The sequence below is a fragment of the Callithrix jacchus genome, chromosome 13 (genome assembly GCF_049354715.1).
Source record: "Callithrix jacchus isolate 240 chromosome 13, calJac240_pri, whole genome shotgun sequence".
Lineage (NCBI taxonomy): Eukaryota > Metazoa > Chordata > Mammalia > Primates > Cebidae > Callithrix > Callithrix jacchus.
In genome coordinates, this window is record NC_133514.1 from 80009129 (window position 1) to 80028415 (window position 19287).

General features: G+C 36.1%; 1 protein-coding gene across 13 annotated transcripts in view; it reads left to right on the forward strand.

Moving 5' to 3' along the window:
- KIAA1328 (KIAA1328 ortholog) overlaps positions 1-19287 on the forward strand; it is a 367625-nt gene that overhangs the window by 44053 nt on the left and 304285 nt on the right. For all 13 annotated transcript variants that reach the window (XM_078348025.1, XM_078348026.1, XM_078348024.1 and 10 more), the window contains one exon: positions 754-869. In XM_078348025.1, the coding sequence (XP_078204151.1) occupies positions 754-869 (116 nt within the window). The remainder of the gene's footprint in view (positions 1-753; positions 870-19287) is intronic.

Consider the following 19287-nt stretch of genomic DNA (forward strand, 5'->3'; position numbering starts at 1 on the left):
CCAAACTGTACTTCAGTGAATTGCAAATAAAGTGTTCGTGTTGTTCATGTTTGTTTGTTTTTAGATTTTTTTTTTCTCTGTGCTCTTGTCAGAAGTTACCCTTTTTGGTATAATTAAGTTAGAATCCTTTTCAGAGTTACACATTTCTTGGTCAATGTTTTTAACTTCATGATTTTTTTTTTTGGACTAAGAATACATGTACTACAAACCTTCCTTTATGTTAATGTCAATTTTTTATTTAATCCTATTAATTACATGCTACTAAAGAATGCAGAGTATTAGTACTAGTAAAAAGTAAAATTGCTAGTGTGTATTTGTAAAATATTTAAAGTACATATTTTGTTTATTAATAGGATTTAAATAAACATATACAAAATGTAAATCAAGATCAGTTGATTATACCTGTTTTGGTAACTAAAAAATGAAACCCATGTTTTAAAAGTTGGAATATATTTCTGTCCTGGATTATAATTTTGCACCTGTGTCTTTTGTAGGGCTTTTCATATTTAAGATATTTCTGCTGATTGAAAACATTTTTAATGTAAAAATTACATGCATCTTTTATTACAAAGATAAAAAAGATTGTCTTATGAGAGATTACATTTTTTAAAAAGCAACAACAAAACAGAACAGAGTGTGCCTGAAGAATTTGGTGTATCTTTGGAAGAAGTCTGGTTTTGTAAACTGCAGCTGTAGGCACGTATTTAATTTTATTCTGATAGGCGTAAGAAATTTTTTTTTTATTTCTTTCAGAGTAAGTGAGGAAAAGGAAGTGACAGAGGAAAGACTGAAAGCTGAGCAGGAGTCATTTGAGAAGAAAATCAGGCAGTTGGAAGAACAGAATGAACTGATCATCAAAGAAAGGGAAGATATCCTTTTGAAAGTCCTCTTTTTTAACATGCAGGAAGTTTGACTATTTCATGAAGACAAGGTAAACTCCAGAGAAATAATTGTTCTAATTTATAACGGAATAAATCTGCATGTGCTGCCATTTCTAGGCAATCAGAACGACACTTAACAGTATGTGCTGTTGCTTCCTTTGTGCCTGATAAGGCCATCCAGCTGTTCTGCTGCTGCTGTTATCCTGGTATGCACATACCTGTCAACTAAAAAAGACAGTAAGAAATTTGGGCATTAAAATATAGTGTTAGAACTTTATTAAATTCTGTTCCACTACTGTAATTAAGCTGAAAACCTCCTTGTATTTGGTATTCTTTCTAGTTAAAGCTTTAACAGTCCTAGGAATTCTGCTCTGAAATAATAAAAATTAAAAAAAAATCTTTTTTACTGTATTGATGTTGTAACTGTTAAGTATTCACATGGCAGCATAAAACCATCAAATCCTTATGTAGCAGAAAACTCTTGGGTTTCGAACAAGAGAGGGGCGCGCGAATAGCGTTATTTGTAAGAAAGTAAAGTAACATTTTAGAGGTGTGTTAAAATAAGCTATTTCTGAAGTTTCTTTTGAATAGGTAGAATTACTTATCTTTGCTATTTTATGCAGTAATACTGATGTAGAAGAGAAGTCCTTCAGGTTAGAGTGATGGATCTGCCAGCTAAACTAGTGTGTGAAAGCGTGAAACAACTCCTGTTCTTATTGGCAGTATCATCATTAACTTGATTGTTAATAATCGTTTCAAAGATTCTACACGTGTCAAAAATGGTCATGTATTGACAGTAACTATGACTTTGTGAATAACAGAGAAATTGAAACAAAGATAAATTACAATAATTAGCTTGAAAAACACAAAACTGTAGCTATAAAAACAGAGTCCTGAACTTTTATTTTTTAAGCAGTGGGAGTTCATGATAGGAAATTAATATAATCAGAAATTGGGCCTACAATTCTAGATGACTGCTGTTTCAATTATTATTTTTTTCTACATCTCTAACATTTCTACATCTCCGACCTTCTCTTTTTTTGCCCACTTTGACTTCATTGCCCTTGGTTGTCGACCCTCAAGATAGATTGTCTTTTGTGTTTTTCTTCCTGCTACCTTTTTCTCCAGGTTTAAAGGAATGCTGTTTAGTCAGAATTCGTAACAAACTGCTCAGCCAGTTTTATTTACTCTTCCGCTTCTCATGAGGAGTAGTACTCTAGGTCCTAGCATTTTCAAGAAATGGTAGGTTAGGAATGCTTTCATTTGCAACAAAAATTCAATTTACAGGCTTCATTATTTCTCACATAACTAGAACTCTGGAGGTCATGGAGATTCAGTGGCTTAGTGTTTTCAATGCTGACATCTTTACAATTCTGTTTGTTTATTTGTTTGTTTTTTTAAATGGTTGATCTGATTCTAGGCATTGCATTTCTAGGCATTAAAACAGGCAGAAAATGGGAAGAGGTCCTGGTGATTATGACTTCCTCTCCCTCTTTTTAAAAACATAAAAACTTTATGAGAGCCCTCCCTACTCCCCACCCAGTAGTTTTTTATATGATATTTATAAAAGTCCTCAGTTTTATGATGTGGCCATGGTAGGCTGCAAAGGAGGCTAAAAAAGTGAGCATTTAGCTTGTCCAACTTATGTAGTAGAAGGTAGCAATGGAGAAGAAGACTGGAAATGAAGTTAGCCTCTAACTCTGGTAGCAGAGGTAGGGGAAATACAATTCACTGTTTGTATGGAGAGGAGGTGGTGATATTTTAAACTTCCTTGGACAAAAAATGTATAGAATACAGTGGAATTGGAATGAGTTAGGGAAAGGTGAAAGGGACTGGTAGTAGACAGTTTAGAAAATCTGGCCACAGTTAGAATGGGCCCTTGTTTGGTAAAATAATTAAGAAAAATTTGTGGTTATCTGGAAGAGTAGAATCTAATTCAAGTAGACTTTTATATTTAGCATTCTCTGGGCCAAGATTAATTCTATTCGGTGCTAAGGCAGTCTGTACTTAGCATGGCTATTTGTCAGGCTAAATATTAAGATACCTGGGTGACTGCAGGGATAGTATTTTTCATGTTTTCCTCATGATTTAGCTCAGGGGTGAGCACACTACTACCATGGGCCACATGCAGTAGGGTGCCAGCTAATTCCAGCCACACCCATCCCTTTATGTATTGTAGCAGCTGCTTTTGTGCATCAACTACAGAGTAATTGCAGCAAACACCCTATGGATTTCCTAACCTAAAATATTTATTATTCAACTCTACAGTAAAGCTTTGCTGCTTCATGATTTATAAGCTAAGAAAGGAAAGGAAAAGGTATGTGAGTAAAGTCAAAGACTTTTAGTCATGTGGTTTATTTTACATACAGTAAAAAGGGATTTGGCCTAAGCATTTCTTTGTTATTATGAATAAGGATTGGAGTAAATGTTATACTATTGTCAAAAATTAAAATGGTTTAGTTGGTAAAACTGGTTAAAGATTTTTTTAAATCGCCAAAATATAGATAATATTTATAGAACTTCATCAAAGAAGGAAGAAAGGAAGACATTATTTAAAAATGACATTTATGGTTTTTATTCCAAGTAGATTGCTCAGGTACAAATCGCCTTTACCAGAATAAACCTGTCAAAGGTTAGTATAGATGATTTTACAGTCCATAAAACTCTATAAAACTTAGAAACATAAATGAGGTTATAATTTAAAATAATATAATTTTAACTACAAATACTTTTACCTATCATACATGAATGATTCAGACTCTTACATATATGTGAAATCAGATAATTTCAGATCGTTTTAAAGTCTGTTTCTGTGTGAGAAACTATATCCATTAATTTTGATTTTTTGGCATTTTAAAGATGTGTTATACCAGCATTTATGGGGTTTTTGTTTTAAAAGTTTGAATTACTTGATTTATTGATCAACTGTACAAACACAGACCAGTGGCTTAGTAAAAAGGAAAAGATATTTTATATGTTGGCATCAGGATCAGCCTGTTGAAGGGTTTGCTCTTGTAGAAAATTGTGAATTTATTATTAAAACATAAAAAGTCTTAGTAATTTTTAGTCTTTAAGCAAAGAAAGCTTATTTCCGGAGAACTTAACCATATAAATGAATATGCCATTTACAAAGCCAAGCAGTCTGATGAACTTAGTAGGTTTTTACCAGGCTGGATGAATATGAAAAGAAAGATAAATCTGAAACTTAAAGAGAAATATGTACAATAACAATAATTCTGAAACATGTTAGCATATAATAGTGTAAGACACAGAGGATGTAGCCAATATAAAATTTGATTAATATTTAAGCTAATTGTATTTCTGGAACATATGACTCGGATCAGTGGTGAACAGTGGTATTAAAAGCTTACATTAGAAAAGTACTAAAGTCTAATGTTTGCTGACTTCACTGTTTTAATTGGCATAGCAAGGAAGTGACAGCAAAGAAAGCACAATGGGATTTAGTCATAATCCCATTTTAGCACTGACTAGCTGTCTGATCCCTTGAGAAAGTTACTGAACTTCTCTGAGTCTTTCATCTATAATATGCAGATAACTAAAATATCTTCTTTGCAGGCCTATTGGAACTTGATAGATCGTTTACATTATATGTGTGAAGGACCTAGTCTTAGTAGGTACTGCATAAAAAATAGCAATTCTTATTTTTACTATTATTAATAGGGATAAGGGATGAGGATGTCTAGGCCAAGTTTCTCATTTCTATGCCTTTCTTTTTATTTTTAAAAATTTTTCATTGCATTTTAGGTTTTGGGGTACATGTGAAGAACATGCAAGATTGTTGCATAGGTACACACATGGCAGTGTGATTTGCTGCCTTCCACCCTATCACCTATATCTGGCATTTCTCCCCATGCTATCTCTCCCCAACTCCCCACCCGCCACTGTCCCTCTCCTGTTTCCCCCTGTGTGGCTTTCTTCATTGGGATTTTGTTGAGTTTCATTAGATTATGCAAGGGCTTGGGCTGCTTAGTAGCCCAGTAGAAGAATGAAATTGATGTTTCCTCTGCTTTATCTTCTGATCTCTCTGGAAGGAAAGACCTCTCTGTACCACTTGCACCTGTTGAATGCTCACTGGGAGGAAACCAAGTTATAGTTTCCTCTCCCAGAAATCAAACTGATGGAGCTGTGGGGGTTTTTTCCACATTCAAGTCTGTTTCTATTATTTCTCTGGCTAGGACTTAGTAAACTGAAGCGAATTAGAGGTGCTTGTAGCTCACATCCTTGAGCCCATTGCATAGGTGGTCATTTTAGAAACTTTGGTCTTCAAAAAAGAATTTTAAAGGAACTAGCTTTTAAAAAAAAAAAAAGAAAGAAAGAAAATTATGTTTATTTTCATATGGTATGAAACTTAACTTGGCATTCCCAAATAATGATATTATCTTGTAAAAGTAATGGCAGAAAAAGAAGTTTAACATGTCATCAAAAAAAAATATGACTGGGCACTGTGGCTCATGCCTATAATCCCAACACTTTGGGAGGCCGAAGCAGGTGGATCACCTGAGGTCAGGGGTTCGAGACTGGCCAACATGGCTAAACCCCATCTCTACTAAAAATATAAAAATTAGCTGGGCAAGGTGGTGTGTGCCTGTGGTCCCAGCTGCTCAGGAAACTGAGGCATGAGAATTGCTTGAACCCAGGAGGCAGAGGTTGCAGAGAGCCGAGATTGTGCCACTGCATTCCAGCATAGGTGAAAGAGTGAGGCTTCATTTCAAAAATAAAATAAAATAAACCGTACCTAGCAGTAATGTACAAAACCTTTATGAGGAACATTTCAAAGACTCCTGAGAGACAAAAACAGAGTTGAACGAATAGGAAGACGATCCTTTTTGTTCATTTGGATGACTCAACAAAAAATAATATCAGATATTCTCCAAATTCATATATGTGTAATGTGATACTCCCAAAGATATATATATGAATGAGATTTTTTCTGGAGCTAGACAAGTTGGCTCTAAAATTCATGTAGAAAAATATGCAAAATTAACCAATCAACCTCTTATAAAGAAGAGCCAAGAAGAATGTGATTAGGTCTCTATCTATCAAAACATGGTAGATGAATAAACAGCCAGACTGCTAAAGCAGAATAGAAAGCTTAAAGGCAAATCCAACTACATATGAAAATGAAGAATATAATTGAGATGGCATTTCACAACTGTGAGAACAGGATGGACTTTGTAATAAATCGTATTGAGACAACTGGAGAGTCATTTGGAAAGAGATAGTGGGAGCCCACACCTCATACCATACACCAGAATAAGCCCTAAGTGACTCAGAAGTCCAAAAATGAAAATATAAATTATGTACACGTATTGAAATACCACTCTGTATTCAAGAAATACATATACCTTAAAAATTGTTTTAATTATTTTATTTCAATAGTTTTAGGTACAGGTGGCTTTTGGTTACATGGATAAGTTATTTTAATAACTGATTTCTGAGATTTTGGTGTACCTATTACTAGAGCAGTGTACATTGTACCCAATATGTAGTCTTTTATCCCTCACCCACTTTCACTCTTCCCCCCTCTGCTGAGTCCCTGAAGTCCATTATACCATTTGTATGCCTTTGCATTCTTGTAACTTAGCTCTTTCTCACTTATAAATGACAACATAATGGTGTTTGGTTTTCCATTCCAGAGTTACTTCACTTAGAATAATGGTCTCCAGGTCCATCCAAGTGGCAGCAAAGGTCGTTATTCTGTTCTGTTTTCTGGCTTAGTGGTACTCCATGATGTAAATATATAATATACCACATTTTTTTAATCCACTCATTGGTTGATGGCCACTTAAGTTGGGCACATATTTTTGCTATTGCAAATTGTGCTGCTATAAACATGCATGTGCATGTGTCCTTTTCATATAATGGCTTGTTTTCCTTTGGGCAGATACCCAGCAGTGGGATTGCTGGATCAAATAGTAGTTCTATGTTTAGTTCTTTAAGGATTCTCCATACTGTTTTCCATAGTGGTTGAACTAGTTTATTTAAAGGAACTAGATTTAATCTTTCTGAGGACTATATTAAGAATGAGCCATAGATCCCATAATGTCTGTGCTGAAAATACATTAGAAATCACAAGATTTTTATATGATTATGTGAACGAAATCAGTGGTTGCAAATAACAGTAATACCCTGGAAATATCCAGACCTTTCTATTTAACTATATATCTCATCCCTGCAGAGAAGCCAGACTACCATGGTTTGTCACCATCATCTGTTAGACTTTTAACAAGGATAGGAACCACACTGCAGGAAGCTGTATCATAGATCTTAGTGGAGTAGTATGTGAGGAGAGGTAGGAAAAAAATGCATGAAAAAGAATGTAAGTTTCAAGAGAAAAGGTCTTTCCTTTTTAATATATCTTTCTGGCCCTTCAGAAGAGAATGAAGATGTTCTAGTCTTTGAAATAGTTTTGGGAAAGTAAAAAAACCAAAAGTTCTTAAAATGAAGAAGACTATAAGTAGACGAGAAGGAGTATGGAAAAAGAAAGGGTATTTTGGTATTTGGCAGTGTGGTATAGTACTATAAACATCTTATCAGCTTTGATGAATCTTGGCCTTTTTGTTTTGAATAAGTATTAGGTTTTTGGTTTTTTTGTTTACAAATTGAATAATTTAGTGAAAGAATATATTGTGTACTTAATAGCCACTTTGTTCCATTTAACAAGCCCTAGAAAATGCTGTTTTACTAATCTGATAATCATCTTGAATACTATGCAAGTTGTATTTCTTGAGGCCACTTTACTTACTGTATGTTGCTGTATACATTTAGCAGATTTTGGACCATTGTTATTGTAAATTGTCCTGGAATGACATTTTATATCAGACTAACAGATTGAATGATTCTTTCTATTTGTATTACAGAGAAATAGGCATACTTAAGGAAAGAACTGATTGTTACTTATTTTATTGTCTAAACCATTCTTAAAGATTATTTTTGTTCTCTTAAAAATATTTAGTTATTAATGCTAACCACAGGGAGAAACTGGGACAAAAGTCTGTAGAAAGTAAAGAAAGTAGATGCTCACCATTGCATCTTATGCTTGCTTACTTGGGTGACTATACCTCAGACTTCAGCATCATGAATTTACTCATGTAACAAACCTGCACATGTACCCCTGAATCTAAAAATGAAAGTCAAAATTATTTTTAAAAATTATATAAATGTAACCATATACTAAATTTTATCCCAATAAGATTCTCTAGGGATTAAGTTACTCTTTAATAATTTAGAGTTATAGTTACACTTTACTTTTTTGGAATTCATCCAGGAAATAAGAATAAAAGGAAGCTCTCTTCACCCACTCCAGTCCCCTATGTATGAACTTACTTTCTCTCTTTTTTTTTAAAATTTTTTGAGATTGAATCTTGCTCTGCCAACCAGACTCGAATGGCGTGATCAGGACTCACTGCAGCCTGGATCATCTGGGCTCAAGAAGTCTTCCCACTTCAGCCTCCATGGCCACTGGGACCACAGGTGTGTCCCACTACACTTGGCTGTTTGCATGCACGTGTGCATGCGTGTGTGCGTGTGTGTGTGTGAGTGAGACAGAGAGACAGGGTTCTCATTATGTTGCCTAGGCTGGGCTCAAGCCTCTGGACCCAAGTGATCCTCCCATATTGGCCTCCCAAAATGCTGGGATTACAGACATGAACCACCACACCCAGTTGAACTTTTCTTATATGAGAGTTTCTAAAGCTGTCATATGGAGAATAATAAATTTATTATTTGGTGTCTAGTTTTAAAGCTCATTGAAGATTAAAAGCAGAAAATTAGATGTAGAGAATAGGGCTGCAATGAGACTATTGAAGCCCACAGAGGGGTTGACAGAAAAACTATTAAAAAACACAAAGGAACTAAAAATACACAGCAGCGTAGAACACTCCCCACTTAGATGTATCTCAAGGACATCATATATTAAACACAACATAGTATTCAGAGGCAAGACAATGTTAAATTATTTTTATCCTTTTAGAACTACTAGTACTTCTATTACTAAGACATCCTACAGTTTTATGTTGCTTTTCTATTTAAAGAGCACTTTCATTTATGCATTTTTAATCTTCATAATAACCTAGTAAACATGGGTGAGACAGATACTCTTACTGTCATTTTATCGATCTGGAGAGGTAATGAAACAGCCCATTGTAGAGCTCAGACTGAAGTTTTTGTACACCAAGTGTTCTGCTTTATTCACTATACCAAGTTATGTCTGCAGCAGTGAATGATACAAATATCAATAAGCCTTACTTTTTAAAGCACAATTTTATAAAAATGTGTAATATATTTTGTAGTGTTTTTAAAATATCCAGAGTTGGCTAAAACTTTTTTTTTTTTTTTGGTACTCAAAAGAGTATACCTTAAGTTACCAGAAAATCCAGATATGTAGAATGTTTCAGTAATTTTCTGGTATTTTGACATCTCCTTTCAGTCACTGGGTCTTACTCATTTTCTGTGGAAACCTTATTTCTTCCTATTTTCACTGCTGCCTCACTTCATTCCTGTGTTACTCTATAGTGTCCTTGTGTGCCTGTCTCCATTGTTCCCAACTGTCCATTGAAAGAGTTCATTCCATTACTGTTGCCAGATTAATTTTGCTTTTGGGCTACTTTTCTTTTCTTTTTTGAGACAGGGTCTCACTAGGTCACCTAGTTGAAGTGCAGTGGTGTAATCATGGCTCACTTCAGCCTTTAACTCCCAGGCCCAAGCAGTCCTCCCACCTCAGACCTCTCAAGTAGCTGGGACCAGAGGCATACCACCACCATGCCTGGTGAATTTTTGTATTTTTGTAGAGATGGGGTCTCCCTGTATTGCTCAGGCTGGCCTCAAAGTCCTGGGCTCAAGTGATCCTCTCATCTCGGTGTCCTAAAGTACTGGGATTACAGACATGAGCCACTGTGCCTGGCTTTAAGTTCTGTTTTTTATTATATCACTTGGCTTTTTCGTACCTTTCCATAGCTTCTTATGGCCTGAAGGACCAAATGCATATTCTTGATTTTGACATTCAAGCCCTCCATTACTGGTATCAAGTAAACAGTAACATGTGTGACCTTCAATTTTTGGCTCCCACATACCAGCTAATAAGAAAGACTCATTGGATTTTCCTACTTATTACATCTAATATCTGTTTCTTTGTCATTTCTCGTTTTACAATTTCTTTCTTCAAAAAGTTTTAAAGACATCTTCCCGAATTCATTTTTAAAAATAATATTTGGCTTTTAGCTTTCATACCTGTACCAGCTGCCCTAACTTGTGTATCTTCTTATGGTTCTTAGGGCACTGTGGTGTACTTGAAACAGTCCTGAATTTTCAGTAAGAAAACTTGCAAGAGATCTTGGATCAGCTAGTTATACCTTTGTGACTTTGATAAGTCATTGAATGCAAGAGCATTTTAGTGACATTTTAGAATAATAAGCTGCTTTGCAATGGCTCTAAGCTAGAGTAGGGGTGAGAAAGTGAAGGCCATGAAGAAAACGAGATACTGTCATGCCAAAGGGCGTCTATGTGAAGGAGTGTTTTGGGGTTTGTTTTAAGGCTGGAAGAGATTTTAAAGATTTGCTTTATATCTTCTAGCACCATTTCTGATTTTCAGTTTTTCTTCTGTAAGAATGAGACAATTTTTTTTTTAATTCTAAAAAGTTTATCTAACTGCTAAATACGTATTTTTTGGAGTAATGTAAGAGGAGATTATGCTTTTCAGCCCCTTTACCTGATATCTTGGGATTAGCAAGGTTCGTTTGCTTATATGTTTATTTGTTACTAAAGTATTTTCTGTGAACCGAATTATTTCCCTTCACATTTCATATGTTGAAGCACTAACCCCCAGTGAGTCTGTAGCTGAAGACAGGGTTTTTAGGAGGCAATTGAGGTTAAATGAGGTCATAATGGTGGAGCCCTAATTCAGTGACGGTGGTCTTATAAGAAGAGCAGAGAGATCTCTCTGTCACACACCACACCCCCACGTTGTCCTGTGTGAGGACACAGCAAGAAGGTAGCAGCCTGAAAGCCTAGAGAGCCCTCACCAAAAACCAAACCCGATCAGACTTTATTTTGGACTTCCAGCCTTCAGAACTGTGAGAAAATAAATTTCTGTTGTCTAAGGCACCCAGTCTGTGGTATTTTGTTGTGGCAGTCTGAGCAGACCAAGACGGTACTTAATAAGTACTTAGTACTTTGGTATATTTTATTCAAAATATTAGCTTAAAAGGCTTTTCAGTGTATTTGTGGAGGGTAGTGTTTCTAATATTAGTGTATTTTCAGGTATTATTCTCTGATCATTTTATTTTCTTGGTTGGGTGTAATACATTTTTGAACAATAATTTTTAAGTATCTTTTTGTATTTTTTTTATGAGATTTGATTTTAGGGAATCCTGCTACCTTATTATCTGAGAACATTTTAATATATATGATGTACTCATTTCTTTTTATTGCATTTTAGGCTTTGGGGTACATGTGCAGAACGTACAAGATAGTTGCATAGGTACACACATGGCAGTATGTTTTGCTGCCTTCCTCCCCTACACCCACATTTGGCATTTCTCCCCAGGCTATCCCTCCCCATCTCCCCCCACCACTCCCCCTCCCCTATTCCCCCCAATAGACCCCAGTGTGTAGTACTCCCTTCCCTGTGTCCATGTGTTCTCATTTTTCCTCACCCGCCTATGAGTCAGAATATGCGGTATTTCATTTTCTGTTCTTGTGTCAGTTTGCTGAGAATGATGTTCTCCAGATTCAACCATGTCCCTACAAAGGACACAAACTCATCCTTTTTGGTTGATGTATAATATTCCATGGTGTATATGTGCCACATTTTCCCAATCCAGTCTATCATTGATGGGCATTTGGGTTGGTTCCAGGTCTTTGCTATTGTAAACAGTGCTGCAATGAACATTCGTGTGCATGTGTCCTTATAGTAGAACGATTTATAAATCAATTTATAAATTGTTGTGTCCTTTGGATATATACTCAGTAATGGGATTGCTGGGTCAAATGGAATTTCTATTTCTAAGGCCTTGAGGAATCACCACACTGTCTTTCACAATGGTTGAACTAATTTACACTCCCACAAACAGTGTAAAAGTGTTCCTATTTCTCCACATCCTCTCCAGCATCTGTTGTCTCCAGATTTTTTAATGATCGCCATTCTAACTGGCGTGAGATGGTATCTCAATGTGGTTTTGATTTGCATCTCTCTGATGACCAGTGATGATGAGCATTTTTTCATATGATTGTTGGCCTCATATATGTCTTCTTTCGTAAAGTATCTGTTCATATCCTTTGCCCATTTTTGAATGGGCTTGTTTGTTTTTTTCCTGTAAATCTGTTTGAGTTCTTTGTAAATTCTGGATATCAGCCCTTTGTCAGATGGGTAAACCGCAAAAAATTTTTCCCATTCTGTTGGTTGCCGATACACTCTAGTGACTGTTTCTTTTGCGTGCAGAAGCTGTGGAGTTTCATTAGGTCCCATTTGTCTATTCTGGCTTTTGTTGCCAATGCTTTTGGTGTTTTGTTCACGAAGTCCTTGCCTACTCCTGTGTCCTGAATGGTTTTGCCTAGGTTTCCTTCTAGGGTTTTTATGGTGCCAGGTCTTATGTTTAAGTCTTTAATCCATCTGGAGTTAACTTTAGTGTAAGGTGTCAGAAAGGGGTCCAGTTTCTGCTTTCTGCACATGGCTAGCCAGTTTTCCCAACACCATTTATTAAACAGGGTATCTTTTCCCCATTGCTTGTTTTTGTCAGGTTTATCAAAGATTGTATGGTTGTAGATATGTTGTGTTGCCTTCAATGCCTCTGTTCTGTTCCATTGGTCTATATCTCTGTTTTGGTACCAGTACCATGCTGTTTTGATTACTGTAGCCTTGTAGTATAGTTTGAAATCCGGTAGTGTGATGCCCCCCGCTGTGTTCTTTTTGCTTAGAATTGATTTGGCTATGCGGGCTCTCTTTTGGTTCCATATGAAGTTCATGGTGGTTTTTTTCCAGTTCTGTGAAGAAAGTCAATGGTAGCTTGATGGGGATAGCATTGATTCTGTAAATTACTTTGGGCAGTATAGCCATTTTCACAATATTAATTCTTCCTAACCATGAACATGGAATGTTTCTTTATCTGTTTGTGTCCTCTCTTATTTCATTGAGCAGTGATTTGTAGTTTTCCTTGAAGAGGTCCCTTATGTTCCTTGTAAGTTGTATTCCTAGGTATTTTATTGTTTTTGTAGCAATTGTGAATGGCAGTTCGTTCTTGATTTGGCTCTCTTTAAGTCTGTTAAGTCTGTTATTGGTGTAGATGAATGCTTGTGATTTTTGCACATTGATTTTATATCCTGAGACTTTGCTGAAGTTGCTTATCAGTTTCAGGAGTTTTTGCGCTGCGGCGATGGGGTCTTCTAGGTATACTGTCATGTCGTCTGCTAATAGAGACAATTTGGCTTCCACCTTTCCTATTTGAATACCCTTTATTTCTTTTTCTTGCCTGATTGCTCTGGCTAGAACTTCCAGTACTATATTGAATAGAAGTGGTGAAAGAGGGCATCCTTATCTAGTGCTGAATTTCAAAGGGAATGCTTCCAGTTTTTGCCCATTCAGTATGATATTGGCTGTTGGTTTGTTGTAAATAGCTTTTATTACTTTGAGATACATTCCATCGATACTGAGTTTATTGAGGGTTTTTAACATAAAGGGCTGTTGAATTTTGTCAAAGGCCTTCTCTGCGTCAATTGAGATAATCATGTGGTTTTTGTTTTTGGTTCTGTTTATGTGGTGAATTACATTTATAGACTTGCATATGTTGAATCAGCCATGCATCCCCGGGATGAATCCTACTTGATCATGATGGATAAGTTTTTTGATTTGCTGTTGCAGTCGGCTTGCCAGTATTTTATTGAAGATTTTTGCATCTATGTTCATCATGGATATTGGCCTGAAGTTTTCTTTTCTTGTTGAGTCTGCCGGATTTTGGTATCAGGAGGATGTTGGTCTCATAAAATGATCTGGGAAGGATTCCCTCTTTTTGGATTATTTGGCATAGTTTCAGAAGGAATGGTACCAGCTCCTCTTTGTGTGTCTGGTAGAATTCGGCTGTGAACCCATCTGGACCTGGGCTTTTTTTGTGTGGTAGGCTCCTAATTGCTGCCTTGACTTCAGACCTTGTTATTAGTCTATTCATAGTTTCGGCTTCCTCCTGGTTTAGGCTTGGGAGGACACAGGTGTCCAGGAATTTATCCACTTCTTCCAGGTTTACTAGTTTATGTGCATAGAGTTGTTTGTAATATTCTCTGATGATGGTTTGAATTTCTGTGGAATCTGTGGTGATTTCCCCTTTATAGTTTTTTATTGCATCTATTTGGTTGTTAACTATTTTCTTTTTTATCAGTCTGGCTAGTGGTCTATTTGTTGATCTTTTCAAAAAACCAGCTCTTGTATTTGTTGATTTTTTGAAGGGTTTTTCGTGTCTCTATCTCCTTCAGTTCTGCTCTGATCTTAGTTATTTCTTGTCTTTTGCTAGGTTTTGAGTTTTTTTGGTCTTGCTCCTCTAGCTCTTTCAATTTTGATGATAGGGTGTCAATTTTGGATCTCTCCACTCTTCTCATATGGGCACTTATTGCTATATATTTTCCTCTGGAGACTGCTCTAAATGTGTCCCAGAGATTCTGGTATGTTGTGTCTTCATTCTCGTTGGTTTTGAAGAACTTCTTTATTTCTGCCTTCATTTCTTGTTTATCCAGTCAACATTCAAGAGCCACTTGTTCAGTTTCCATGAAGCTGTGCAGTTCTGAGTTACTTTCTGAATTCTGAGTTCTAACTTGATTGCACTATGGTCTGAGAAACTGTTATTATGTCAGTTGTTTTGCATTTGCTGAGGAGTGCTTTACTTCCAATTATGTGGTCAATTTTAGAGTAGGTGTGATGTGGTGCTGAGAGGAATGTATATTCTGTGGATTTGGGGTGGAGAGTTCTGTAAATGTCTATCAGGTTTGCTTGTTCCAGGCCTGAGTTCAAGCCCTGGATATCCTTGTTAATTTTCTGTCTGGTTGATCTGTCTAATATTGACAGTGGAGTGTTAAAGTCTCCCACTACTATTGTGTGGGAGTCTCAGTCTCTTTGTAAGTCATTAAGAACTTGCGTTATATATCTGGGTGGCCTGTATTGGGTCCATATATATTTAGGATCATTAGCCCTTCTTGTTGTATCGATCCTTTTACCATTATGTAATGACCTTCTTTGTCTCTTTTGATTTTTGTTGCTTTAAAGTCTGTTTTATCAGAGATGAGAATTGCAACTCCTGCTCTCTTTTGCTCTCAATTTGCTTGGTAAATCTTTCTCCATTTCTATATTTTGAGCCTTTGTGTATCCTTGCATGTGAGATGGGTTTTCTGGATACAGCACACTGATGGGTTTTAGCTTTTTATCCAATTTGCCAGTCTGTGTCTTTTGATTGGTGCATTTAGCCCATTTACATTTAGGGTTAATATTGTTATGTGTGAATTTGATACTGCCATTTTGATGCTAGCTGGCTGTTTTGCCCGTTAGTTGATGCAGATTCTTTATTTTGTTGATGCTCTTTAGCATTTGGGTTTTTTTTGGAATGGCTGGTACTGGTTGTTTCTTACTATGTATAGTGCCTCTTTCAGGAGCTCTTGTAAAGCAGGCCTGGTGGTGACAAAATCTCTGAGTACTTGCTTGTTCGCAAAGGATTTTATTTTTCCTTCACTTCTGAAGCTCAGTTTGGCTGGATATGAAATTCTGGGTTGAAAGTTCTTTTCTTTAAGGATGTTGAATATTGGCCCCCACTCTATTCTGGCTTGTAGGGTTTCTGCTGAGAGATCTGCTGTGAGTCTGATGGGCTTCCCTTTGTGGGTGACCCGACCTTTCTCTCTGGCTGCCCTTAGCATTTTCTCCTTCATTTCAAGCCTGGTGAATCATGACGATTATGTACCTTGCGGTTTCTCTTTTTGCAGAATATCTTTGTGGTGTTCTCTGTATTTCCTGGACTTGAATATTGTCCTGTCTTGCTAGGTTGGGGAAATTTTCCTGGATAATATCCTGAAGAGTATTTTCCAGCTTGGATTGATTCTCTTCATCACATTCTGGCACACCTATCAAACGTAGGTTAGGTCTCTTCACATAGTCCCACATTTCTTGGAGAATTTGTTCATTTCTTTTTGCACTTTTTTCTCTTATCTTGGTTTCTTATTTTATTTCATTGAGTTGATCTTTGACTTCTGATATTCTTTCTTCTGCTTGGTCAATTCGGCTGTTGAAACTTGTGCATGCTTCGCAAAGTTCTCGTGTTGTGTTTTTCAGCTCCTTCACTTCATTCATATTCTTCTCTAAGTTGTCCATTCTTGTTATCATTTCCTCGAATCTTTGTTCAAGGTTCTTAGTTTCTTTGCATTGATTTAGAACATGTTCTTTTAGCTCACGGAAGTTTCTCATTATCCACCTTCTGAAGTCTGATTCCATCATTTTGTCACACTCATTCTCCGTCCAGCTTTGTTCCCTTGCTGGTGAGGAGTTTTGGTCCTTTGTAGGAGGCGAGCTGTTTTGGTTTTGGGTGTTTTCCTCCTTTTTGCGCTGGTTTCTTTCCATCTTTGTGGATTTATCCACCTGTCGTCTGATTAGTTGCTGACTTTTCGATTGGGTCTATGTGTGGACACCCAGATTGTTGATGATGAAGTATTTCTGTTACTTGGTTTTCCTTCTACCAGTCTATCCCCTCCGCTGTATGACTGCTGAAGTCCACTCCAGGCCCTGCTTGTCTGGGGTGCACCTGTAGCAGCCTCTGCACCTTCACTGAGAACTGCAATCCTGAGTTGTTCTTACCGTGCCATCTTGAATCCTATTACAGAGACGCAGAGCCTCAGACCAGAAAAACCTAAATTCTATAGTATTCCCAAATTGCCTTCTAAGGTTGGCAGAATTATCTCCTATTCTTGCATCAGGTCTTCTTTTTTTGTAAGTGGTTGGCAGGCTGTGCTCATAGTGACCCAACAGGGCCAGACACACAAGAGGAACCGATGTACTCAATGTATAATAAATTAAGTAGCTTAACTTTCCAAGCTTCATTTTGATTTGGTTTTGACGTCTTCGACTTACTGAAGGCTCTAGACATGGAACCATAACATCCTCAGAGAACACCTTGTATGTTTCTTTATAGTGAGTAACCAGTGCAGTTCAAATAAATGTGGACTGGGGCTTCTCAGCTGGCTCTAGTTGCTAAGGATTTCATTTCTTTTTGATGCCCACATGTAAGCTCAAACAAATTCAAAAAATTTTTATTTTCTACATCTTTGTTTAATTTTTATTAAACAGTGATGGGTCTGTTCTCAGTAAATGGTACTAAATTTGCATAACATCATTTAAAATTACTTTGGAAAGTTTCAACAGTTGTTGTATGAAGAAATAGACTTTAAATAAATTAATAAATCAATTTCATAATAATCGTTCAGGATATTATATAGGATTATTGTTTAGCCTTTTACATTACTGACTTTCCTTAAAGGGCTGTCTGATGTACTCTTTTCAGCTAAATCTGTTTGCCATCCAACAGGTTGTAATTGCTTTACATATGAAGAATATAATGAATGACTTTATTATTAATCAGTAGCAAATTTGTCTTAGTATTCTTAACCTTAGGATGGCCTTAACTTAGGAATAGTTAAATGATTCAGATGGCAGTACTCTCACTTCAGTTAGAGACTTATCCAAACTGAATTTTTCAGAAGTAATAAATTTAATTATGGTATGCTCATGAAATTATTAGAAGTTACCAGAATCCCAGGCTATTGAGCACCATTTTTTTCTTGAGCTCTCAGGCTTATGAAGAGCAGAGGCAAATGGAGAAAGAGTTCTTCCTGTTAAAACAGTCCCAAGCAGTTTTTGATTTTTGTAAATAAATGTGGCCTGGAAAATCCAGGCATCTAAAGATAATACTTGTGTTTCAGTTGAACTGGTCAGTTTTTCAAATAGTTGTAGTAATGTGTGTGTTTTACTTTTTTGGTTATGCCTATTAGACTTTGTTCTACACAAAAGCTGATAAACATAGGAAAAGTGACAAGAGGCAAGGAGAAAAGGAGAGAGAGAAAGAGAAAACCAACAGAAATGGAGATTAGAAATAGTAATTGCCCTGGTGAGAAATTTGCATGGGAGAAAGGTTGACAATAAAGACAGCCTATGATATGGTGACACAAGAGAATAGTTATTAGTGAGTGCAGAGAAAAGTTTCCAAGTGGCCACCTGTGTCTCAACACTAATCTTCCCAAGGCATCAGTGAGCCAGGCTAAAAGTGCAAAGACTATTTCAGCAGTGAGAGGAGGCTTTAATATGATGGTGAGCTTAATCGTTTAGAGATGTCACAACATTCAGAAGTATATTATTTGTATAACATTATATAGTAGCTTGGCAGGGCAGAGAAGTAATTTGATATATTGCTAAGGCAGCTTTTTTTCCTTACTTATTAAATTAAAAAAACAATTACATAGAAAGCCCTATTGGTTAATTATAAATTGATATCTCAAATATGACTTAACGAATGTGATAGAACAAGAAGCACAGTAGTATTTTGGAAAGAGCTCCAGTATTATAAAACTTGGAATCTTGATTTAGTTCTACCTATAACTGTATGACTTTGGATAAACCTTTGTAAATCTTAATTTCATTATACATGACATGTTTATAATATCGGAATTGTTTATCACACAGGATTAACAAATGATCCAAAATGTGTTACTGTTTTAGAACTATAAAGTTCTATGAAAATGTAAAGATTATAAAATGTTTTCTTGGCCTGAAAAAAATTACAGCATACTAAATGCATGTAAAGACATATTTGATATATATCTTTCAAATGTTATCTTTGATTTCAGATGTTATCTTCTATTTGAAGATTTTTTTGTTTTGCCTTTAGAGTCCTCATTCAGATTTCTGTTGCCTGAAAAGCAACTAGCTTTCTAGTTTTTGAAGCGATAGTATGCTTTTTGAAGCAAAAAATTTTTTTATTATGTGAGGAGCATCCCTTTTAATTTTTTGAAACAGTTGTAAGGATGTTTGTTGCTAAAAATAAGTCAGTTAGGAATTGCTAAAGAGTCTTAGCATCGTGTTTTCTTGCAAGGAATAGAAGAGATCTCAAGTAAAATAATGCAGAAATCAAGCTGAGAAGGCTCTGATTAGATGGAACTTACTTGAGAATGTTTTATGAATCTGTATCAGGATCAATATTCCTTGCACATATAACAGGAAAAGCTAAAGTGGCAATACTCAAAATAAGATATATGTTTATTTTGTATTCATAAAAGTCATCTGGTGCCAGCAATTTTAGGCAGGTATAGTGACTCCACAGATTTTAGGGTCCCACAGTTTTTTTATCTGACATTCCAAGCTTCCACCATGATTTGT